Source organism: Saimiri boliviensis, chromosome X (assembly GCF_048565385.1).
Source record: "Saimiri boliviensis isolate mSaiBol1 chromosome X, mSaiBol1.pri, whole genome shotgun sequence".
In the NCBI taxonomy this organism is placed as follows: Eukaryota; Metazoa; Chordata; class Mammalia; order Primates; family Cebidae; genus Saimiri; species Saimiri boliviensis.
In genome coordinates, this window is record NC_133470.1 from 111,799,081 (window position 1) to 111,825,437 (window position 26,357).

Genomic DNA, 26,357 nt, shown 5'->3' on the forward strand with positions numbered 1-26,357 from the left:
AGCCATGAAATTGGCTGACCAATATATATGAGATAATATATCTCAATATCAGCGAAATATTTCTTGGAGGACATATAGCTTAGAAAGATTCTCAAGGAATGGAATAGATAAACAAGGAGGAAATGGCTGGTGATATAGAATCAGGAGAAGCCTTGAAAGCGTAACTGTATGATAAAACTTAAGTGTTTATGAACTAGTCAAGGAAGTGAACAATAGACGGGGACTAGCACAAATACACACATGTTCCATAATTTTAAAAACTAGCTAGTCTCTACAAAGCTCTTTTAATGTACCAGGCACTGTGCTAGATGGTTTACGTATTTTTTTCCCATCTTATTCCAATAACAATTTTTGAAAAGATAGTGTTACTGTATTCAATTTATAAATGAGGTAACCGAAGCTCAGATAGGTTAACTGATTTGTGCCAACATCACAGAGATAGCAAATGACACAGATGGAATTTTTGACCCCAGAAGTCTTAACTCCAGAGCCTAAGCTCCTAACTACTTCCTTCTAGTACACTGGAGCCTTTTTCTAGGGAGGGAGTACATAGCTTTCACCAGATTCTCAAATGGATCAGTGAATAAAAAAAGTATGAGAAGAAGTGTTCCAGACTCCAAGTTCCATGAAGGCAGGGACTGTGTCTATCTGGATCAGGACTCAGATATCTGTCAGATATTTGGATAAAAGGATATATTAATGGATGAATGTACCAGTGAATAGCTGGCCTCCAAATTGGTTCTCCTGCATCTAGCCTGGTCTCCCTCCAGCCTATCCCCCAAAATGCAGCCTAATCAATCTTTCTAAAATACTAATCTCACCATGTCTGCTCTCCACTTTAAAGTGGAGACTCCTCAATACTACAGATTAAGTCTAAAGCTATCAGTATACACCCCTCTTCATGACTTAATCCAGTGATTCTCAGCAAGAGACATTTTTGCCCCTCAAGAGATATTTTGCAATGTCTGGAGATATTTCCAGTTACCACCACTGGGGGTAAGGTGCTACTGGTGCCTATTGCGTAAAGGTCAGGGATGCTGCTAAACATCCTACAATACACAGGACCGAAACCACCTGACAATAGTGCACCAGTGAGGAAACCTGGACCTAGTCTTAGCAATCATTTAGAATTCACCACTACCACCTACCTTATTTTATGCCTAAGAAATCCCAGACAGCAGTTAGATTTTTCACTCACATGATCTCATGCTTCTATGCTTTTATTCATCCTTTTCCCTCTGCCAAGATCACCCTTCCTACCTTGCTTTTTCTCAATACCTTTGCTTCATCCTTCAAAATTAAGTTTACATTTCTCTTCTAGGAATCTTGCCCCAAACTCCCTCCCCTGTGTTTCCATATCATTCTGGGCATACATCTATCATGGCACTCATGACACTTAACCACATTATATTAAATGACCTATTTCTGTATCTGCCTTGGACTAATCAAAATCAAAAATCTATTTATTGACTTTTATAACATAGTGCCCTGAGACATTGATCACCTCCTGTGGAGATCTGTCCTGCAGACCCTGACTTAGCAATGAATGAATGAAGTACATTCTCATACACCAGAGTAAAGTATAAGAGTCGATCTAGGGGGTTGTCAGCTACTTTCAGAGAGCAATTACAGCTAACCAAGCCCCTAGCCCAAGTCTTGTACTGTACTCTGGTGTGTGAGAGTATATTTCATTCATCCATCACTAGGTCAGGGTCTACGGGACAGACCTCCACAGATGATCAGCGTCTCAGGTGGTGACCTCAACATGATCAATGCCACATATGGTGGCCCTGATGGTGGTGATCAACATCTCAGGTGGTGACCCCAACATGACCACGCCACAGTCCCTGGCACATGGTAGAAACTCAGAAAGCATTGAACTGAAAGATAACAGATGACAAAGAAAAAGATAAATCACTCAACTTGTAGCAAGTCTTGACCTTCACAGCCAAAGAGAGCAACCTTTAGGTTGATTCAAAAGGGGGTAAGGGGAGGCCAGATTTGGTGAGACAAGAATGAAGAAACCTGTCCACTCTTCTGAATGACGAATCAGATGGCATAGGGGCTAAGAGCACATATCTGCAAGTGGGGATGTTAATGGCTTTTTCTCAAGTAATTTTTGTAAGTATATCAAGTAATAAACTATATGAAGTACCTGACACCCAAATAAAGAGTAGTCACTTCTATTAATGGCTCAGATGACTAGGCCTGTAATTTCATGTGTTACTGATTACATAATAGTTCAAAGGAAAGGGGCAGCACCTATTCACAATTTAGAAGTAGGTCAATTTAAAGAAAAAATATTAAGTCAATAATAGTGCAGGTGATGTAGGGGTAAGGCAAAATTCATAAAGGTGATACAGGGACAATTGAAGGCTGGAAAACACTGTTGAAAAGGAGCTACATCAAATGGTAACTGGGCCAGGTTCCCCCTAGTTCTAAAGGTCTATGTCTATAAAACTGTTATGACTATTAATACTACTTGCTATCCCTTAGTGTGTGCCAGGCACTTGGCTGAGCAACTTATGCCATTATCTCATTTAATCCACACAATAACTTTACAAGTAGATATGCTATCATTAGACTCCTTGATTCGTTACAGATGAGGAAACCAGAGACTCATAAAAGATACATAGTTTGCCCAGGGTTACACACTAATAAGGGTGAGAACCAGGACTCAAACTGTTAGAGGAACCCAAGTATACAAATGGTGGACTGAGCCTACAGTATGTGATTAGGCTTATATGTAATTTAGACATTTTCTAGTTTAGTCTAACCAAGGGCTTATATTTAGATATTGCTTTTAAACATGGATTTCTCCCTATAGGATTCCGCTGCTTTGTAAATGGCTACTTAGGTCAAAATTAGCTGGATCTCTAAACCAACCATAGGACTGGTTGACCTGAGAGTCAGCTCCCTTCAAGGCAAGTTTTCAATTCACAGAGGAAGACATAACGCTGTCAAAAGTTGACATCCTGACCAAGAGCTCCTTTCTGCTCAGGGTTGTTTCTCAGGGAAGGTTGTTAGGAGACGGGCACATTCCAGCAGTGGGTGGCTCCACAAGTGACCTTTAATGCCAGTTTAGCTTAAATACATTTTGACATTTCAAACAAATTAATGGATTTTTGCAAGGTGGGGCAACCACCACAAATTAGGCCGAATGGTTTGCCTGTAGGCCAGTCACTAGGCAGAGCTTATAGAGCATTGCCGCTACTCTTCCATCTGTGTCCCCACCCCCCAAAAGAAGTGTCGATTCACCCCAAGAAATCATTTGACAAATGTTGGCAGCAATTGGGGGCCAACCTTAGCCCCGCCTTAGTATCATATAATTCTAGGGTCTCTTTGTAACTAGTTGATACTAATTCTAACTGTCAGAATCAGCTCAAAGACTCCATTCCTTATATTAAGCTTTATGTTATGGAAATGTCTTGTAGTAAATATAGTGTTTCTGTTGTGTGAGCGTAAGGCACCAGTTCCTTGAAAAATTACCTGGCAGTAGGAGTATTTAACATGAGAAGGACATAAAAGGAATTGACAAGCTAAGAGAGGTGAAGAGGTCCAGCTTCTGAAAAGGCAAACCCTCAACTACTAAGTAGCCACACATCTTTCATCTTGGGAGATTTCATAGACAAGCTGCCCAGCCAAATCAGATGGGAATTAAAGGGAATCTGTGTAGTTGGTACAGAAAATGGCTCGGAAGCACAAAGGGCACTTTAGTCACAGGAAGCTGCCAGAGGGTGACTTATTTCATGGAAAAGAAAACAAACAGACAAAATAGCTGGTGTGTTTTTAAGGCAAAATTAAATATAAGAAACATGACACCAATCATATTGGTTTAAATCTTGTTGGGCAAGTTGGAGAATTTAACAGCTTCTTTTCCAACTACCAGCCTTTATCTCAGAGGCAGCCTTGATAGCTAAAAACAGAATCTGAAACATGCTCCTTCTCTGGCTTCTGCCAGGTGTGTGCTGTCCCCAGCCTCTGCCCTGGCCTCGGCTCCCAGAGTGGGGATAATTAGAACGTCATTTCTGCCAGGTTTGTTTTTTCTGGGTCACTGACTTGAGACTCAATCAAAATAGGAGTGTTGTACGGAAATGAATTCATTTCCTCTCCCTCAGCCAGCCCCAGCTAATTTCCTGGGGGACTATGCTCCATAGGACCAGTGCACACAGACAGCTTCTAGACAAGCATGATAGTGCATAGAGGTCCAAGGCAGGGGCGCACAGTGGAGGAGTCAGCTCCCTCCGAAGCAGCAGGCGTTCACTGTCCCTCTCAGTGCCAGGGCACTGACATGCAAAGGCCTCAGACAGACGTGCCGAGGAACACATCACCGCAAACTGCTCTGGGAGCTGTTAAGGCTGGTGTTTAATGTTTATCCAATGGCCTCAGTCTGAAAGGCTTTGTAGAACATGCGTAACACAAGCTCAGCTTTATACCCCATTAGCACTCAAATTCCTAGCTGTGCCGAGGCATCTGGTACTGACCAGAGAAGGCCAGCCTATGTGGATAAAGGTGGAGGGCACACAGAAACAGGGAAACAGAATGAGGCTGCTGGATGTCTGGAAGAGACACTCAGAGACATGGGCAAAGAGCCCATGGTGCAGTAGAGGAGATCAAAGACAACCTTTGTCCTCTTCACAACATCACCAGTTGCCCTCCCTAATGAGACACAATTAGAAGCAGAGCCTTATCTCAGATCGGCCTTTATCCACTTCATTACTGATTACTCGTAAGCCTCTTTGAGCTGGGGAAGTAGTGGGTCTCAGAATGCAATGATAGCTCATATCTTGTTTTCAGACTTTTAGATTCCACAAGAAAAACAAAGCCTTCCTTGGGCTCTCTCTCAAAGCACAAAAGAAGAGTGGCTACACTGCTGTTACTATTTTGGCAATGAATGGGAATATTTTTTCTGCCTTTTTCTAACCTAAAAGAAAAGAAATAGAGAACAAGTGAGTGGTGGGGTGGGGAATGGTGTGGAACACAGTTCTCTGAGAAGTGCCCAGAGATAAATAGTTACTATCAAGGAGATGTCAGGGCAAGTGTTGAATCAACTCCTGTCTCTAGAAAGGAACTAAGGAGAAGCCATGTTTGGCTCGGCTTCATGTCTCCAGTGCCTAGCACATCACTTGGCACAAGACACACCAGACACATACACCAGACACACACACACACACACACACACACACACACACACACACACACAGTCCTTTTGCTTCCAACTCTTTAACATGTCTCAAATCCATCTGCTTTTCTCCATGCCCATTGTTGCCATACCAGTTCAGGCGCCATAATCCCTAACCTGGGCCTGTGCAGGAGCCCCCAGCTGCCTGCCTGCGTCCTGTCTCACCTCCTCCTCTAATATAGTCTTGACAGCAGCCAGGATGATCTGTTTAGAACCCAAAGGTAACTCTATCACACCCCTACTTAAAGCCCTTCAGTGGTTTCCCACAGCCATCACAACAAAACTGGACATGTGCTTCCCTCCATTATCCAATGTCTTAGTCTGTTTTTTGTTGCTACAACAGAATATCACAGACTGGGTAATTTATGAGGAAAAACATCTATTGAGCTCTTGGTTCTGAAGGCTGGGAAACTCAAGAGCATGGCACTGGCATCCGGCGAGGGCCTTTTTGCTGCATCATAACATGGTAGAATGACATCATATGGCAAGAGGACAAAAACATGCCAGCTCAAGTCTGTCTTCCTCTTCTTAAAAAGCCACCAGTCCCATCATGGGGACCCCACCCTCATGACCTTATCTAATCCTAATTATCTTTCAAACAGAGAAATGCAAATCAAAACCATAATGAGATATCATCTCACCCCAGTTAGAATGGCTATTATCAAAATGACAAAAAAAAAAAATGCTGGTGAGTTGAAGAGAAAGGAAAATGTAAATTAAGGTACAGCCATTATGGAAAACAGCATGGAGTTTCCTCAAAAAATTAAAAATAGAACTATTATATGATCCAGAAAAGTAATGGAAATCAGTATGTCAAAGAGATAGCTGCACTATTTACAACAGCTAAGACCTAAGTGTCTATCAATAGATGAACGGATAAAGAAAATGTGGTATATATACACTGTGGAATACTGTTTAGCAACAAAAAAGAACAAAATTCTGTCATTTGTGACAACATAAATGAGCTTGGAAGACACTGTACTAATCCATTCTTACACTGCTATAAAGAAATACCTAAGACTGGGTAATTTATAAAGAAAAGAAGTTTAATTGGCTCATGGTTTTGGAGGCTGTATAGGAAGCATGGTGCCAGCATCTGCTCAGTTTCTAGGGAGGCCTCAGGAAACTCACTATCATGGCCAAGGCAAAGGAGAGCTAGCACCTCGCATGACCAGAGCAGGAGAAAGAGAGAGAGAAAGGGAAGGTGCTATACACTTTTAAACAACGCAATCTCATAAGAATTCACTCACTGTATAGTACCAAGGGGAAATGGTACTAAATCATTCATAAGAACTTCACCCCCACGATCCAGTCACTTTCCACCAGGACCCACTCCCAACACTGGAGATTACAACTGAACATGAGATTTGAGCAGGAACACAGATTCAAACCATATCAAACACTATGTTAAGTGAAAAAAGCCAGGCACAGAAAGATAAATATTTCATGTTCTCCTCATATATGGAAGCTAAAAAAGTGGATCTCATAAAAGTAGAAAGTAGAATAGTGGTTACTAGAGGTTGGGAAGGTGGGTAAGGATAGCCAGAGGTTGCTTAATGTATATGAAAATACCACTAAATAGGAAGACTAAGTTCTAGTGTTCTATAGCATTATAGAGTGGCTATAATAAACAATAATTTGTTATATATTTTCAAATAGCTGCAAGAGTAGATTTAAATGTTCTTAACACAAAGAAACGATAAATGTTGGAGGTGGTGCATATGGCCCCACCTCCAAATGCCATGGACATATGAATGTGAGGATTACATTGCCAACACATGAAATTTGGGGGACACATTCAAATCATAGCACTTGATGTATTAGTCTGCTAGGGCAGCCATACAAAATGCTACAGACTGAATGGCTTAAACAACAGAAATGTATTTTCTCATACTTCTGGAGGCTAGACATCTAAGATCAAGATATTGGTGGGTTTAGTTTCTTCTGAGGTGTCTCTCCTTGGCTTGCAGAAGGCTGCTTTCTAGCTGCGTCTTCATACAGTCATCCCTCTGTGCGTAAGCATTCCTGGTATCTCTTCTTATCGGAGAGACACCAGTCCTACTGGATTAGATCCCCACCCTATGATCTCATTTAATCTAAACTACCTCTTTGAAGGCCGCATCTACAAATACAGTCACACTGGGGGTTGGGGCTTCAACATATGAAGTTGGGGAGGACACAGATGAGTCCATAACTCATGGCCTCATCACTCAGCTCTCTCTCACCCAGCCTATTGTTAGTCTTACTGAATTATTTGTAGTAACCTGGATGGGCCATGCTGTCTTTAACCTCTGGACCGTCACCCATGCTTTTCCCATCGCCCATTTTCCTCAACTCTGATACCCCTCCCCATTCAACTTTTACCCCGTGCTTCTGCTACTTTTCATTTCAGACCTTAGTTAGGTACGACTTCTCTGGGAATATCCTGCCTCCTGACTCCCAGTGCAGGCGAAGTGGTTGCTTACCATCTCTGTTGCCTTCTTTTCATAATATGGAGAGTAATTGCCTAATGGTTCCTCTAAGAACTCTACTCCACAAATCATTTGAGGCTGTGTCATAGTCATTTTTGAGCCCCCAAAGCTTAGCACAAGGGTTAACCCAGAGAAAGGTACTCGGCAAACACTCAGTGAAAGAAAAACACAACCTGTTTCTTTGGAACCCGTGGAGTGAACTAGGTCAAGCTAAGTAAGCAGTGCGCTACATCCTAGGATTCTAAATCATCAGCTGATGAACTGTGTCACTAGTAGATGCTAGGTCTATGCTAAAGGTAGGTCCTGTTGCAAAACGTTGCTCATTGAGTAAAATCTGATTTCTCTGGTACAGAGAAATCAGATTTTACTCAATGAGCAACGTTTCTGCAACCAGGACCTACCTTTAGCATCAGACCTAGCATTACTAGTACACAATTCCTCAGCTGATGATCCTCGGAATCACCTGGAAGCCTTGGCAAAACACAAATGTTTGGGTCCCCGCCCCCAGGGTTTCTGATTCAATAGGTCTAGGGTGGGACCTATGAATTTGCATTTCTCACAAGTTCCCAGAGACTACGCTTGCTGCTGGTCCAGAGAACACACTCTGAAAACCTCTGCTCTAGATGATTCTTCTGAAATTATTGGAAAAAAATTACATTATGTTGTAAATGGCATAAATGATAAGTATGTTTACCAGAACATGTGATTAATGATCCCTCCCTCTCCACTTTCCCAGACATCACCAATGTTGCTAAAATTCATGAGACAGGAGGAAACCATACACCAATTTTTTTTCTTTTTTCAAGATAAAACTACCCCTGGAAAGATAGGGAAACCTAATGGTATGTATTCTGTTTTTTTCACAGGTGCGATTAGAGTGGCCAACAGACCTTGCAGTCAATCCTATGGACAATTCATTGTATGTCTTGGACAACAACATTGTGCTGCAAATTTCTGAGAACAGGCGCGTGCGGATCATTGCAGGGCGCCCTATTCACTGCCAGGTGCCAGGCATCGATCATTTCCTGGTCAGCAAGGTAGCAATTCACTCCACTCTAGAGTCAGCGAGAGCCATCACCGTCTCCCACAGCGGGCTGCTCTTCATAGCTGAAACAGACGAGAGGAAAGTAAACCGCATTCAGCAAGTAACCACCAATGGGGAGATCTCCATCATCGCTGGTGCCCCCACTGACTGTGACTGCAAAATTGATCCAAACTGTGACTGTTTTTCAGGTATGACCTTTTTAGCAATTCACCAGCTCCCCCTCTCTGTTTTGAAAAGAAAAACGTGCCCCAGTGAAGTCAAAACAAAAAGCAAAGTGTTACTTGCAAATATTGGTATGAGCTAGTGGAGAAAGCAATGGATTAGGAGTCAGATCACCTAGTTGTTCTCATAACTGACTCACTGAGTGACCCTAGGAAAGCTGCAAGATCTCTTCATGACTCATTTGCTTCATTTGTTTAACAAAGATGGCACTTGTCTCAGTTATATCACCTTGCTATTCTGAGGATAAACTAGTATAATAAAAATGTTTATACTCTTAAAAAGTTAAGACCACTATACAAGTGAAAGATCATGATATTATTAAATATGTGTACTTTAGAGAAAGGAAAACTAGGTAAAACCCACATTTACTGGTTTAGCTGAGGAAAAAAATACTTCCCCATAAGTGGTTGGTTTTCAGATTAAAAACATGTGCTACGGCCAGACGTGGGGGCTCATGCCTATAATCCCAGCACTTTGGGAGGCCGAGGCGGGTGGATCACAAGGTCAAGAGATCGAGACCATCCTGGTCAACATGGTGAAACCCCGTCTCTACTAAACATACAAAAATTAGCTGGGCATGGTGGTGTGCACCTGTAGTCCCAGCTACTTGGGTGGCTGAGGCAGGAGAATTGCTTGAACCCAGGAGGCGGAGGTTGCAGTGAGCTGAGATCACGCCATTGCACTCCAGCCTGGGTAACAAGAGCGAAACTCCAACTAAAAAAAAAAAAAAAAATCATGCTATTTGAGACTCAAAGGGACTATACCTTTGGGATAGATGGACAAAATTAAATCTGACAATGGGGAGTTCTGAGGACATTGTTCTGCTAGATACATTGCTTTTTAAAAATCTAAGACTTTCTCTATAACCCATAGTGAAGATTCCTTATAATTGAAATTGGAAAAAAAAAAAAAGAGCCTTTTCCCTAAAACGTAAAGTGGATATCTCAGATAGCAAACAGTCCTTTTAATGTCAACAGATACAATTATTGCTGGGATGTGGAAATCCCTCCATACTACATGCAGTGCTATTAAACTGCTCATCCAGGCCAGAATGGTTCTCTTAACCTTTGCCTTTCCTTAGGCCAGGGGAGTCAGGACTGAGCAATTTGGTCAATATGACTTTTGATCAATATTTCCAATGTTTTCTTGGACGATTAGTTTTATAGATATTTTGCTAATTTGTATCTTTCAGTCAAAGCAAATCTAATGTTTATTCCAGATATCAAATTTGATGTTCTGAATCATTGTTGCACTTACAGACTTAGTGTACTTTGACAGTGTGACAATGGAAATTAATAGAAGAAAGGGCATCTAGGCATGGTAGGACTGAAAAGTCCTGAAACAGATCCTGAAAGCATTGACAGGCATGAATCTCACAGATTTCCAGCCAAATTTTGTCTGGCTATCATTATTTGCGTTTCTTGTATCTAACAATACAATAGATTCTGAACAGCAGGATTGAGGATTTCACAAAATTGGTGTAACTGAGATAATTACGTCTTACTGTTCATCTGCAGTCATACTGACTCAAGAATTACAATCCTTTGAATAATAGGCTTCATATTTTTCAATGAGGGCATGCAGAGAATGTTGGTTCATGGATTGTTTCCTTTAAAATGATTCTTGATGCTCAGAACTTTCTGTCTGTGATATGTTCATATAAATGCTTATGATGCCAATTATTAAAATCAGAGTCTTTCTCCCACAGGTGATGGTGGCTATGCCAAAGATGCAAAGATGAAAGCCCCTTCCTCCTTAGCCGTGTCGCCTGATGGTACCCTCTACGTGGCAGACCTCGGAAATGTTCGAATTCGTACCATCAGCAGAAATCGAGCCCACCTAAATGACATGAACCTTTATGAGATTGCTTCACCTGCTGATCAGGAACTGTACCAGTTCACTGTCAATGGCACCCACCTGCACACCCTAAACTTGATAACAAGGGACTATGTTTATAACTTCACCTACAATGCTGAAGGTGACTTGGGTGCAATTACCAGCAGCAACGGCAATTCAGTGCACATTCGCCGTGATGCAGGCGGAATGCCCCTGTGGCTTGTGGTGCCTGGCGGGCAAGTATACTGGCTGACCATAAGCAGCAATGGAGTCCTGAAACGAGTGTCAGCACAAGGCTATAATCTGGCTTTGATGACCTACCCAGGAAACACAGGACTTCTGGCTACCAAAAGTAACGAAAATGGATGGACGACCGTTTATGAGTAAGTTTCTAATTCTCGACATGGGCTTTGTTAGGTTTTTATGTGAAATTGTATTACACTGGGAAAATGGCTTAGTAATTGTTGGATGTTACATGCTATTTTCTCCTAACAACCACCATAAAAATATAAAAAAGTCAAGGAGAAAATTTTACCAAATTCTTAAGAGTTCAGACCCATTTTTCCAGAGCAGTTTGCAGAGCTTAATAATAAAAACATGGACTGCATGAAGGAAGACTCAAGTGTGGCACTGCAGGAGACAGGAATGAGGTAGAAGTACAAGTACTCAAGAAATTTACAGCCTCCCTAGGAAGACAAGGTAAAATTTCATTTAAATAACAAAACTAGAGTATAGTTCTAAAGCAGCAAAGAAGCAGTGTGACTTTACAAGTATTTATTGAGCCCTGTGGGGTTTAATGAATGAATAAATGAATATGTGCCCAGCTCAGCCCAGCCCAACGCAGTATAAGTTGCTGTGGGAGGCAAGAGAGAAGTTCAAATATAAGAAGTGGACCCTGGAAAGGGAGAATTATGTAGGGCAAATGCTGAATAGGAGAGTCTACATTCCACTGGCTGCTTCCGTAAAATGAAGAGCTAAATGCTCTGTAAGGGATTGGGCTTCCTCGGGTCCCTGCACAAGTCAAAGAATCCAGCACATTTTGGCACTTACAGACTGGAACTGTGATAACTTTGTTTAATTGGGAACTAACACAAAGTGTGTCTGACAGCAAGCTACTAGGAGGTGCCATAACACAGAAATAGAGACCATTGTTCTTGCCTTTTAAAGCATGGACAACCTTGTTTGCAAGTCAGCTCATTTAGAAAGCTGGTCTGCTGGCACTCAGGAAGCATTTTCCCCACAAAAGGAATTGCTGAGATTTTAACCAGTATACTTGGTGATATAATCCGTGGAATCTGAACTCAGGGTCTGGAATGGCATCGAAGTTGAAGAATGTGAGAAGGGGAGATATTAAAGTATGAGGGGTTCCAAGTGTGACTATTTTGGGAGGATATACAAAATATGTCCAGTCCCATGAAAGCCTCTTGAAGAAAGGGACAAAACAATTGGCCTTTAAGTTTTGGATCATTTTCCAAAGAAATGCCATCTATACAAAAGAGCCAGACAGCTATTTTAGTTTCACTTACAAAAATGTATTCAGTTGTTTCTATTACAAGTCTTCCTCTATTTTTTGAAAGAAATTCTCTTACATCTTAATAAGAGTAATAAAAGCTATGGTTAACTAAAGATTTACTAAGTGCCAGGTACTGGGCTAGGTAATTTACATATGTGAGTTTATTTGATCGCCATAATAACAGCATAGGATAGGTGCCCCTAAGTATGCCCACTTTATAAATGAGAAAAACTGAGGGACAAAATAGTTAACCTGCCGTGATTCACATAGATATCCAGGATTCAACCACCAATAGTCTGACTCAAGAGCCTGTGTTTTTAAATATACTACCCTTAGAAAAGATAACGTTTCTAATGAGAAGCTTTAGCATCTTTTTTAAAAACTCAAGCCAGATCACACTGCAGCTGAAACTAGCCAAACAGTTATTTTGAAAGCTAATGGTGGAATTCAGTCCCCCAGCAAGAAATGGCTGAAGTATTAACTAGTTTTCAAAAGAACCAGATCAACCATTCATGTATTTGTTCAACAAATATTTGCTGAGCACCTACTACATACCATACAATGTTGTAGGTGCTGGGGATATAGCTATGAACAAAACAGATAAAAATCCCTACTTTTATGGAGCTTATATTGTACTGGAGGAGGAGGAATAAGATGTATAGAACTTCAAATGGTGATAAGTTCTAGAAAAATCTGGTAGGGTAAGGGAGATCAAATGGGTGGGGCCGAAGAGGTTTTTGTTGCAGATTGGGTCGACAGGAAAAGCTCCGCCAAGAAGGTGACTTTTGCATAAAGATCTGTAGGAGATGAAAGTAAGCCATATGTATATCCGGGGCATGGGGTCTATGAGTAGTATTCCAGGCAAAGCGAAGAGCAAGTATAAATGTCCTGCAGCTCTGCAGCAGGAACAAGCCTGACACATTAAAGGACTAGTAAGGCAGCCATTGTGATGGAAGTAGAATGAATGAGAATAATGAGGACATGAAATCAATTAAGTATCCAGAACTACTTCACGTAGGGCCTTGTAGGCCACTGTCAAGACTCTGACTCTGACTCTAAGAAGTGGAGCCACTGGACAGTTTTGAGTAAAGAAGTGATGTTTGCTGACTTTGATTTTTAAAAACTCACTCCATATTAAAAATGGACTGCATAGTAGAAACGGGAACCTAACTGGGAAGCAGGAGGAACTATTGCAATAATGCAGGCAAAAGATGATGACTTGGACCAGAAAGTTGGGCCAGTAAGAGGTGCTAGAATGCTGAATATATTTTGACAATAGAGCTAGCAGGACTTACTGAAAGATTGAGTACTGGGTGTGGGAGAAAGAGGGGTCGGAGATACCTCTGAAGTTTTTGGCCTGAGCGACTGGTTTTCATTTACCAAGAGGGGAAGATTATACAAGGAACACATTATACTGGAAGGTTGTGAGGTGGGTGATTGGGAATTCAGTTTTGGATATGATCAATTTAGTTAGACATCTAAGTGAAAATTTCAAGTACACAATTGGATATATGAGTCTGGAATTGAGGGGAGAGGGTGGACAGTAAAATTTGAGATCTACTAGTGTTTAGATTGTATTTAAACACCATGAGATGGGATGAGAGCTCTCCATGAAAGTGAGTATAGACAATAAAGAAAAGACATCTGAAGACTGACCACGAAGTGCTGCATGTTTAGAATTGAGGATATGGGCCTGGCAGGTGGCTCACACCTGTAATCCCTGCACTTTGGGAGGCCGAGGTAGGCGGATCACCTGAGGTCAGGAGTTTGAGACCAACCTGTCCAGCATGATGAAACCCTGTCTCTACTAAAAAAATACAAAAAAATTAGCCAGGTGCAGTGGCAGGTGCCTGTAATCCCAGCTACTAGGGAGGCCTGAGGCAGGAGAATCACTTGAACCTGGGAGGCAGAAGTTGCAGTGAGCTGAGATCGTACCACTGTACTCCAGCCTGGGCGACAGAGGGAGACTGTCTCAAAAAGAAAAAAAAAGAATAGAGGATATGAAGAGGAACCAGCAAAAGACACTGAGAAGGAAAGGCCACTGAAGTGGAAAGAAAACGAAGAGAGTGAGAGGTCCTGGAAGCTGTGTTAGTCTGTTTGTGCCGCTATAACCAAATACCTTGAACTAGTAATTTATAAAGGACAGAAGTCTATTTCTAACAGTTCTGGAGGTTGGGAAGTCCAAGGTAAAGGTGCCAGCAGAGTCAGTGCCTGGTGAGGGCTACTCTCTGCTTCCAAAATGGCACCGCCTGCAGAGTCCTTATGTGGCAGAAGGAGCAGGGTGAAATGGGACTTGGCTGGTTCTCTCCAGCTCTTTTGTACGATTGCTAATTGCATTCATGAGGGCAGAGACAACATGACCTGCTCACCTCCTAATGGCCTCACCTCTTAATACTATCAGATCGGCAATTAAATCTCAATATTTGAATTTAGGGGGACAAATTCTGATCATAGCAACAAATAAAACAGGTGATTCCAGGAGAAAAGAGTGCTCAGCTGTGCCAAATATTCCTGATAAGTAAGATGAGGACTTAGACCTGACCATTTGATTTAGCACTGTGAAGAACAGGCACTGTGATACATGGGGGACCAAAGCCTGAGTAGAATAGTCTCTTAGGGAGAATGGATACACAAATGTTCATAGCAACATTATTGATAATCACTGAGAAGTACAAACAACCCAATGCCTATCAAGTAGTGAGCAGACAAACAAAATGTGTTATATCCATGTCATGAAATAGTATTCAGCCATAAAAAGAAGTTCTGCTACATGCTACAACATGGATGAATCTCAAAAAAATTATGCTCAGTGAAAGAATCCAGAAACAAAGGACTCTTCTGATTCCATTTATATGAGATGTCTAGAAGAGGCAAATCCACAAAGGCAGAAAATAGATTAGTAGTTGCCAAGAGTTGAGGAGAATAATGAATGGGGAGTGTCTGTTAATTCGTATGGGGTTTATTTTGGGGGTGAATAGAACTGTTCTAGAACTGGCAGTGATGGTTGTATAACATTGCAGATGTACTGAAAGTCACTGGATTGTACAATTTAAAATGGTGATTTTTATGGTGTGAGAATTATATCTCAATAATAATATAGAAGACTAGGAGGAAAGATTGTAGACAATGAGTAAAGAACTCTTTTGTGGAGCTTTGCTGTAAAGAAGAGCAGAGAAATTGGAGCTGGAGGAGAAACAGAATAAACAGAGTTTTTTAAGTGAGAGAAATAACAGCTTATTTCTATACTGATAAAAATGATCCAATATAGAGGGAAAAATTGAGGATGCAGAACAGAGAAGGTAATTTTTTGCCATATCAGTTTGTGTGCTTGTTTTCCACTGGCATCACATTGATGCAGGCACTGTGTGGTAGGCAAGATTCTCACAGTGAATGGGGCCCAGGCCTGTTACCAGGACTTGGCCAACAGTGAGTGAAAAGGCATCAACTAACGTCATTTTTGAATAACCAATCTCAACCCGCTAAGCTATGAGAAACACAGACAACCACATGGGGGTAGTCATGAAATTTTATGGCCACAAAGAGACATTAGATGTGATTTTACAAATGAAGAAACTGAAACCCAGAATAGGGAAGTAATTTGCCCATTCACCTGCTAGTTGGCTTATCCAGAGTCAAGTCCTTGACCTTCTTTTTTTTTTTTTTTGAGACGGAGTTTCTCTCTTGTTACCCAGGCTGGAGTGCAATGGCGCGATCTCGGCTCACCGCAACCTCCGCCTCCTGGGTTCAGGCAATTCTCCTGCCTCAGCCTCCTGAGTAGCTGGGATTACAGGCATGTGCCACCACGCCCAGCTAATTTTTTGTATTTTTAGTAGAGATGGGGTTTCACCATGTTGACCAGGATGGTCTCGATCTCTTGACCTCGTGATCCACCCGCCTTGGCCTCCCAAAGTGCTGGGATTACAGGCGTGGGCTACCGCGCCCGGCAAGTCCTTGACCTTCTATTCCAGTGGTCTTTCCACTGCTGCCACACTGCCTTCCAGAAAAAGGAGGACCGTGTGGGCTTACAAAAGTTTCCCCTCAAGTAGCAGGAAAAGAGAAATAGGGTAGCACCAGGAGATGGAAAGGGAGGCTGAATAATCATTTGCCATTTCTTTCACCTTCTTAACTCCAGCCAGAGTTATACTGAAACGCTCTTGGTCAAATAGCATCCGTTGAAAGGAGAAGGTACCTCTTCTCCTGAAGCAATCTATTCTGATCCTGAACAGCAGTCCTTAACAAAACACAGCTCCTGTCCCTTCTTGCCTGTAAACGGGAATGAGCAACTTTCCAACCTTCATAATGTGACTAAGTCTTACTGCAGTCTTTGTACAAGATTTTACCTTTTTTTTTTTTACTTTTGTCCTCTACTGCTTTGGCTAATTCTGAGTGCTCCTTCAGGTTTTTTCTTGTCCCTCTGAAGTTGAAGAACACAGAATTTGACCTACTCTTCTTGTCAGGGTCAGAGCAGTGCTAAGGTCGGTAAAAGGTTGCCATAGCACTGATACTAGGCCCTCGTAAAAGAACTCGAGGAATTCCCTGAGGTGAAAGGGAGGTTTCTTTATGTGGACAAAGGGACAAATTGTTTGCAAAGGTGGAAATGGAAATTCTGTCCTGAGATGAGCAGGAGAGAAACAGAAAGAAACAGAAGTGAAATTTGCCAGGATGGAAGACAGCTGTGTAACAGTAGACCAGTCCGTAATCCATTCAACTTTCTATTATCTGCAGTTATCAGGAGGAAAAATGACATAGATGACTCTGAACAGTGGATAATCCAAATGGGATTTTAAAATGCATCTTGTGGAGTGGTAGTGCATGGGCTTTTATTATGTAGTGTGATGTTGTTTAAATAGTTCACTGATTTTCATAATTCCATTTGACTTGGACCAGGATCAAAACTGCACACCCCACATGTTAGTATTTGATGCATCACTGCCCATGACTGTCACAAGTGTCAGGGGGAAAAGCTGACCACAGAGAAACAGCTAACAAGGAAGTGATTGTCAAGGCAGAAATACCAGCAGAAGGAGGCAGGCATTCTGGCCCGAGGTACAGGTGGGCTCCTAATTGTAATATTGCCGCTGAAGCTGAGATCTGAGGGAGGGGTCTAGCAACTCACACAGCAGAGGAGCCTTTCTCCACAAGACTGCAAGAGTAGCCAGGATGCCCTTGCTTGTTTCTCCGGCAAAGGCTTCTGCTCTACTAAACTGAAAAGATCCCAGTCTAAGGCCAAATCACCAGTCGTGTCACTGCTGCTGGTCCAATCTCAATTGACAGTTCCTCAGGCCCCTTGCCCTTTGTGGGAAGCCCTCCCACTTGAAGGAGACTCTCCATTTACGTGATCTCTTGATCCTTGGTCTTCTGCATTCTCTGTTTCTGGGCTTTATTAACACATCCTCTCTTCCATCAAGAAAACAAAAACAAACAAACAAACAAAAAAACCACCACTTATTATGAAGTTGAAGAAGCCTTCATAATATCTCTGGGAGCCTTCTAGACTGTTTTACAAATGCCCAGTTTTATCATGGATGGCTAATGACAGGTTCCCCCTTCTCCCTTATAAGATCAGAAGGGATGAGGGCAAGATAAGCCATGTCTCTGGGTGAGATATTTGCCTGGGGATAGGATGTGATTCCCATGCAGAAATGCTTAGTGATGACCAGTAATTCCAAACACATGCAATGTTTCCAATGCCTTCTAGAATCCCCAAGTAGAAAAGGAACTAAGGCATTGTATAGTTCAGCCCCATGCCTCCAGGCAGGTGAATGATTTCAATTAAACGAGAAGATAGAAATGTTGACTGTTCCTTCAGATCTTTAGAAATAGAGACTTGACACCCTTGCTCGGTCACCTCTCCTTGTGCTTTATGTCCTTGATAAGGATCAAGAGTGGGTAAAACAGAATTATCATGAGTATTTCTGGGAAGAACTGAAATAAAGACAGAGAGTGAACAGAAGTAACGGAGGCTGGTAGGAAAGTTTAGCTAAACTGTACAGCACATCTGTGTAACCTGAGTGTGCCCTCCCAGAAGCACTATAGATGGTTCTGTCGGTTCTATAACCACATTGGTGCTCATATCCACCCCCATCCTTTTATTTCACTGGCAGCATCCTATTTATACTCATTCAACAAGTACGTGGAGTGAGAATCTACTCTATTTCAGACACGGAGAACATAAAAATGAATGAGATACTGTGTCCTCCCTCTAAAGATGTGAGAGTTGTACAGTCTAGCGAGGAAGACAAATCCCAATGATAGGCCATCACAATATATTTAATGAAGGCAACAGACCACCATCTTCTCTTATATGAACTGAGGCTGCAGCCTCCTAACAGTTATCTCTGCTTCTTGTCTCTCTCCTTCCAAGATTCATTGCCACCAAAACACTGTTTGAATCATCCTTTTATCCCCTTGAAAAATTGTCTATGCTTCTTTATTGCCTACTGACTGCATGTTTACCTCCAGAGCCCAGTAAGCCAGTTCCCCCATGCTCCAGCCCCAGCATGCCTCTCCAGCCTTATCTCTCACTACCCTCCTATAAGAACTTTGTGCTCCAGCAATGCTGGTCCCCTAGTAAACATCCCATCAGTCTGTGTGCCTTTCTTCATACCTCTGTTTGGAATGCCTTCCTCCCTTCCCCAATTTCTACCTAACTTCTAGGACTCAAACACCACCTGCTTCTGCTCTTCTTCCTTCTCTTCTGCTCAGCCCAGCTGGAAATGACCTCTACCTCTTCCTAGCTTCTACAGTTTCTTCTTTACAGGAATACATGGCAATATTCTGGCATTAGAGTTATTTGTGTGCATATTGTATCTGCCCTACTAGACTGAATTTCATTCAGCACTGTATCCCTGGTCCCTAGCACAAGACTCTGATATTTATTGAATGAAGGACAAATAAAGATAGAAGGGCATTATGACTTGGAACTGAATCATAGGAAGTCAAAGGAATTTATTGGTGAGGAAAGGGGAATCTCATATTTCCTAAAGAATTCTTATTAGGTTGGTCAGCTTTCTGACATGAGATGTAAAGAGGGTCTGACTCTTTCATATTTCCTTTAAAAGAATAAGTAATGAATTTTTCTTCTATTATCTGCAATATTTTCTTAAAAGCAAAGGTATGGGAGTCTCCAGTTTTATCCTGAACAGTTTAACTCTGGCTTAAATTGTCCTCAAAGGAAAGGGCAAGCTATCTCTTATAAGAAAATACCAGACCAAATATATTTTTAATAATGTGTAAATATCATCTCTCCAACTAAACTATATGCTTCTCAAGGACAAGAATGGATACTGAATTTTCTTTAAAAATGTTTCCTTTGCTCTACTGGGGTGCACATGTGTGCACATGCACACACACACACTCTCTCAAGTGCACATGCACACACTCAAGTGCACACACACTCAAGCACACATGCACACACACACTCAAGTGCACATGCACACACACAAGCGCAAATGCACACACACAAGCGCACATGCACACACACTCAAATGAACACATTCAAGCGCACATGCACACACACTCAAGCGCACATGTGCACACACTCAAGCACACGTGCACACACTCAAGTGCACATGCACACACACAAGCGTACATGCACACACACTCAAGCGCACATGCACACACACTCAAGCACACACGTGCACACACACTCAAGTGCACATGCACACACACAAGCGTACATGCACACACACACTCAAGTGAACACACACACACACACCCTCAAGTGCACATGCACAGAGCCTATGACAGTGCTGAGGAAAAGGGTGAGTGTGCTCAATACTTAACTGGCTGGTGCCCTCTGGGACCATCACAGTGGAAGTCTGTAAAATCAGGACAGCAGCAGACAATTTGATATCAAATCTCCTCTTACCAAACCCACTTCTGATGACTATGAAGGCAACTGTCATTTCCTGATGACACAATTCACCAGCTAGAATTTGCATGCTTAGTTAGTTGAGTGCTATGCCATGGAGGCAGAGAGGGTGGGTTTGCTCCCATGCTGTGGGCTGAGGGGATTAGTTGGAGCATATTGGCTTATACTTTGTGCCAAAGGATGAAGGCACCAATGGGAAACACACAGCAGAAGAGATTTTGAGTAAACTTGTCTTTTGGACATTCGGTCTGGAAAGATGCATTCCCCTGTGATGACAGAAAAAAACTCAAGTAAGCCATAGGAAGCGAAGTCTCCCTCTATTTCTTATCCACTTTGAGCAATCTTTCCAAAGTTGTAGGAATTACCCACTGATATGTACATCTGCCTATTGTTCTTCCTTTGGAAATGACCCAAAAGAGAGGTGGGGCCTGTATATTTTGATCCAGGGCCATATTGAGCATCAGAGACACCACCCTGCAGACACCATCAAATGTGACTGCTTTGACTGCAACTAGCAGAATTGGGGTATGTGAGTGTGTTGGAGTTGGGGTGCTTTATCATGAAGTTACAGTCAAGGCACACTTTCATTTGCCTCTCTGGCCACAGAAAGGAAATGAGGCAATATAACTTTCCAGCTACCCAGCAACTGGACAGGCCCATGAGAAATATCTTATTCCCAACACCATTGCCTCCTTCACCAGAAAAAACAAAAAACAAAACAAAACAAGAAGCAGTCTCCTAGCTAAATCTATCTAGGTTATTACAGTCTTATCTAGGAATCTTTAGCTTGCCTCTCTGAATATACTACTGTCAATATGGGGAGTAGGGATGGGTACAGAATGTGTAGGAACATGCCTGTGCTACTGGGAATAAGCTTTACAATGTATCTCAGACAAAGAGCACCAATACCTTAGCTTAAAAGGTGTTTGGGTAGATGGACTAGGATACCAGATTTAGCCACAGGCCACTGCTAAGGTTCATTGGGAATTCTGATCCTTGTGCCCCCATGCATGGATGGCTCAACTGGTATCTGATCTGGTCATCTTGCTCTGATGAGTGGATGCAACCACTGCTCTTGCCTTTATATGAGATCTTGCCTTAAAACACAGGGCTGCGTGACTGAAGGAAACTGCCTCCAAGCTGGAAAGTCCATGTGGAACCTGCATGCAGGGCCATGGTCTAAGCTTGCCTTTCCTGGAGGAATTATAAAGAGTGACCTTGCCAAGGGCTAAGGAATCCCTTTAGAAATCGGGAAAGGGAAACCAATGAGGCAAAGTTGCTGGTGCCTCATGTGGAACAGAGAGGGACTGCCTGCATAATCCAGGTTGCTGGGGCCACACTTCCCCTGATAAGAAAAGCATGCAGCAGCTTCCTTCTATCTACTGCCTGCAAACTCCTGCCTCCTCTACCTTTGGATTATAATGGCTGGACATTGGGCTGGGCATGGTGGCTCACGCCTGTAATATCAGCACTTTGGGAGGCTGAGGCAGAGGGAAGCCAGGAGTTCGGTACCCGACTGGCCAACATGGCAAAACCACATCTCTAATAAAATTACAAAAATTAGCCAGGTGTGGCGGTACACGTCTGTACCCAGCTACTCAGGGAAGCTGAGGCACGAGAATCACTTGAACCTAGGAGGCGGAGGTTGCAGTGAGCCAAGATCACACCACTGCACTCCAGCCTGGGTGGCAGAGTGAAACTGTCTCAAAAAAAAAGGCTGGATATTATTGTTTTCCTCTCCTGGAAGGAAGACCAAACAGACAAGGTTGGGGCTAAACAGGGTCAAACCTTCCCATGCTCCGTTCTTGCCAAGGGCCTGCTTCTTGTAGCCACAGAGCCCCACAGCAGGCAGATCATGGGCAAACTCGGCAAAGGGAAGGACTTTGCCATCAACCCCAGAAACAAACAGCACCCTTCAGTCTTTCTTTGATAATGAGTCCTTAGCTGCATAGTAGCAATGTACCAACTATATCGACTGAAATGCATTTAAACAAAGGAGATACCCAATTTAACATCTAGGGCTTGCCATATCTATGATGTCAATAACTTATCTGATTCATTTTATTCACATATGCGACTGTTTTAACTGGTAGTGTATATCTGTGTGTACACACATGCACATGTATATACAGAACTGAACTTGAGGTGGCATTATGTATAGGCTGAACTTCAAGTCTGTCCTATAAAATACAGTCCAGCCCCTTTTCCCGAGCCTACCCAAGGCTGGTATATTTATTAAAATTTGAGCAACTACCCAGGCTGAGTTCTTTAGAATGTAATGGATTAATACTGAATTACTACGCCACTTTGCGTAATTGCTGGGGGAGGGAGTAGTAGAGCCAGTCAGTATCTACCATTGTGTCCAGGCTGCTCATTTTGGGTAAAAAGAATATAATTGTTTAACATTTTAAAAGCAAATAAAAGTGCTTAAATATTTTGTAATTTGCAACTTGAAAACAGTAATGGGTTTCCAAGTGCATGTCTTTACTTTTAATGAAGTGTTTATTTTTCATGGTTCTATTGGCAATAAAAGAACAGCTCCACATCAAAAGCCTTCAGGGAAGCAGTTTTCATTTGGAGGACAGTGAGATTGCCAATAATTCTGAATTTTTTTTTTGAAAAAGTAAACTCCCTAGACTATATTTCTAGATCTAGGTTATAGCCTATTATCCCAGGTAATTATTTTTTGTCTCTTACTCATATAGACAAATTTTAAAACATTATGTACTATACTCTAAAAAGATTTTTAAAATTTAAGTGACATCAAGATCGAGGGCTCCAGAATGTTTTAATGAACATGTTTCCATTATCGTCAGTGCTTGTTCATTTTGTTGGAAGAATGATTCATTCATTTCAAATTTGGCAACTTAAACAGCAGCATATTATAATTTTCCCATCACAATACAAAGTCAGTATATTGGCTTCTCAGTCTTTGAGGGCCCTTTTGTACCTTCTTTTTCTTTGACAATAGCACCCTCTGCTGGGTTTCATAATCCATCACATCTAATGGGATCGACCCAAATTGCAAACGGAGGCCTTCGTGCAACATTGCACCCAGCAGGACATGATTCATAAATCAGTGTTCCACCCTGGTGATTCATTACGAGATATATTTTTTCTGTAAAACAGCACAGCTCAAGGAAGTCATCAAGAATTCAGAAGCTGCAAAAAATACCTTCGTTTGATTAATCATCTCTCTGACCTTTTTCTTCTTATTGAACAAGGTTAATAATACTTGTTATCACTCAAAGTTAAACTGTATTAGCTGCCAAGTGATTTTTATTTTGCAAAGGCCTGTTATCACTGCCGAGAGGCTTCAAAGCTGGGATTGGTTACATTCCTCAGGTATGACCCCGAGGGACATCTGACCAATGCAACGTTTCCCACCGGAGAGGTTAGCAGCTTCCACAGTGACCTGGAGAAACTGACAAAAGTGGAGTTAGATACTTCCAACCGCGAAAATGTCCTCATGTCAACCAACTTGACGGCAACTAGTACCATATATATTTTAAAACAAGGTAAGATTGTTTCCAACTATATCTGACTGTAGCAGCCCCTATCTCAACATCCACCCCGAAACCTGCATATACCATTAATAAACAGAATTCACCTCTAGCTGAGAAGATGTACTCTTCCTGTTTTCCAGCTATGGAGGTTGAAGCACAGACAAAATTCACACCTTTTACAAGTTTTCATATCAACTTTGGGCACATCTCTGTGGGAGTCATGAGGCTCAATCCTTGCCAAGTCTGCTCTGCTATCACTCCTTTCCCAACACCCAGCTGTTTGCAAAGCTCTTTCAGGGTCTGGCTAGGTTATATTAAATAAATGGAGCCTGGGCTCCAGCTGAGCTTAGCATTCTAGATCAATGCCAACATAGGTGAAGAAAAAGGAAAATCTTAAGATACGGACCAAGCAGGAATATAAGTGAAATGAGAGAATTAAAAACTCATTCTAGTTGAAGACAGAAAAGTAAGGAAGAACAGAAGAAGAAAGGAAGGAAGGAAGATACGATTTTGAAGGAATGTCTTAGAAGCTAGAGGAGAAGTATACCAAGAGAAATTGATTTCTCTCTGCCCTGTCATTAAGACCTCATTCTGTTGTTAGGTTGTGAGGCCAGACACTCTAAGAGGAATAGTACCAACTTTTGTTGGTGTTATTTTGTGGAGTACAGCAACTGTGATGGTGGCCCCAGGTGGTAAGGTGCTAAGTTGAACTTCATGCTCTTCTCATTCTAGCTCCCAGCATAACAAACTGAGGAGGCTGATCCAACAAGTCCTTGAGGGAGTTTAGGAGGGAATTCTTTAAAAATGAAAAAAGAAAAAAACAAAAAGAGCCTGCAGTGTTAGACAAGAGTCTTTTATCCAAGAAACAGATACTCCAGCTGTGAAAATAACAAGACCCAAATGGATAGGGAACACATTTACCTGTCAGAGCAGTAGTCTAGCCCAGAAGGCAGTTAGGACCACAGCACCCCACCTGCTTATCCCTTCCCAAACGTGCCTCCTAAAACTAAACCTGTCTCTTTGCTTCCTGCTGTTCCCTTCCTTCCCCCTCTTCCTTCTTTGCTCTTCTGTCTACAGAAAATACTCAAAGTACCTATCGGGTGAGTCCAGATGGTTCCCTGCGTGTCACTTTTGCCAGCGGGATGGAGATCAGCCTCAGCTCAGAGCCCCACATCCTGGCAGGGGCAGTCAACCCCACCCTGGGCAAATGTAACATCTCATTGCCCGGAGAGCACAATGCAAACCTCATCGAGTGGCGGCAGAGGAAGGAGCAAAACAAAGGCAACGTTTCAGCTTTTGAAAGGAGGCTGAGGGTAAGGTTTGACTTTACACAAGATATAGAACTTTTATAGGTTTAAAAAAAAAAAAAGCTGCAGAGCCTCCCTAAACTGAAGTCCCATTTCTCCAAAGCTTTTGTAGGTGACAGACTAGCTTATGTGATATACTAATTCAAAAGAGGATGCTAATGGCCGATAATGGTTCAGTGTCCTTAAATGAGCATTCTAATAGGAGCTTTCTTAGTCATTAGCCAGCTAAAGTGCTCTAATAGTAGCAATTTCAGGCACCAAGAAAGTCTGGCTGGAGAAATGTGTTTAGTCAAAGGAGGCCCTCAGCACCTTTCCCAGCATGCCCTGGAGATGCTTATCAGGTTCACTGAGTTGACCGAGGTCCCTGCTTTTCAGGTAGCTCTTTGGAAAGACCTCACAGGTACACACAAGAGGATGTGAGACAAAAGGCAACATTTGGGCAAAGGCAAGTTAGAAGGGAAAATCTGTGAATGATAGCATCGCCATGAATGCATACATATCCAGGGCCAGAGGGATAAAGGACTGAGACCTGGATCACATCCTGCGGAGGTCTGTCCTGCAGACCCTGACTTAATGAGGGATGAATAAAGGACTAGTACTGAGATTGGGCTGAGGAACTCAGAGCTGCCTGGAAGAAGTTATAGATTTGGGAGTTTTAAAGTCCTTACCAAGCACAGATCACCAGAGTTAACCAAAAGACCTCTGTCAGCTTTTCTGCAGCACACAAAGCCTACAATCACCATAGCACTCTGTCGACCTATCTCCTCTTCAACATTAACCAGTGTTAGGATGATGTGGCCAACTTTCTACATGTAGTAACATTCAATATCAGCCCTAGAGTAACTGCCAACCTGCAGGAAATAGTCACTCACTATTGAGGCCAGATCTGTTTTGACCACCTGTGTCACGCCTGATACTGGGAAGCATTTTACATTTTCTTTGCTCACAGTAAAAATTTGGTAACCTTAAGGCTGTGGAAGTGCAACCACCAACCACCCACCCAATTCCAGAGAGAAGCAGTCAAACCAGTCATATGGCTTGATATGAACAAAATTCAAAATTGCTTACTTTTCAATCAGTTCTATTGGTGACACACAGACACAGACTTTAATGGGTGGTGCTTTTTTTGTTTTTTTGGTTGTTGGTTTTTTTTTTTTTTTGACAGTTACTGAAGTTGTTTATATGCACAAGTCAATTTGTATGTTTCAATTCTATTGACAAGTTTCTAACAGAATATTTATCAGATATGCCACTGAATGGAGAAATGAAACCAATCCAAATAGTCAAACCTTTGCGTGGGTAGCAGTAAGGAGTTCTATCAGAATTCTTTGAGAAATAGGACCTCCTGGGTAGAACCCTGGATGGGGAAGTTAGAGGATCTGGTCTTGATACTGTGTTTTAC

The 26,357-nt window shown here is 42.2% G+C and overlaps 1 protein-coding gene across 3 annotated transcripts in view; it reads left to right on the forward strand.

Annotated features, from left to right (window-relative positions):
- TENM1 (teneurin transmembrane protein 1) overlaps window positions 1–26,357 on the forward strand; it is an 832,265-nt gene that overhangs the window by 768,514 nt on the left and 37,394 nt on the right. For all 3 annotated transcript variants that reach the window (XM_074391610.1, XM_074391609.1, XM_074391611.1), the window contains 4 exons: window positions 8,520–8,886; window positions 10,629–11,139; window positions 23,488–23,660; window positions 24,726–24,961. In XM_074391610.1, coding sequence (XP_074247711.1) covers window positions 8,520–8,886; window positions 10,629–11,139; window positions 23,488–23,660; window positions 24,726–24,961 — 1,287 coding nt within the window. The remainder of the gene's footprint in view (window positions 1–8,519; window positions 8,887–10,628; window positions 11,140–23,487; window positions 23,661–24,725; window positions 24,962–26,357) is intronic.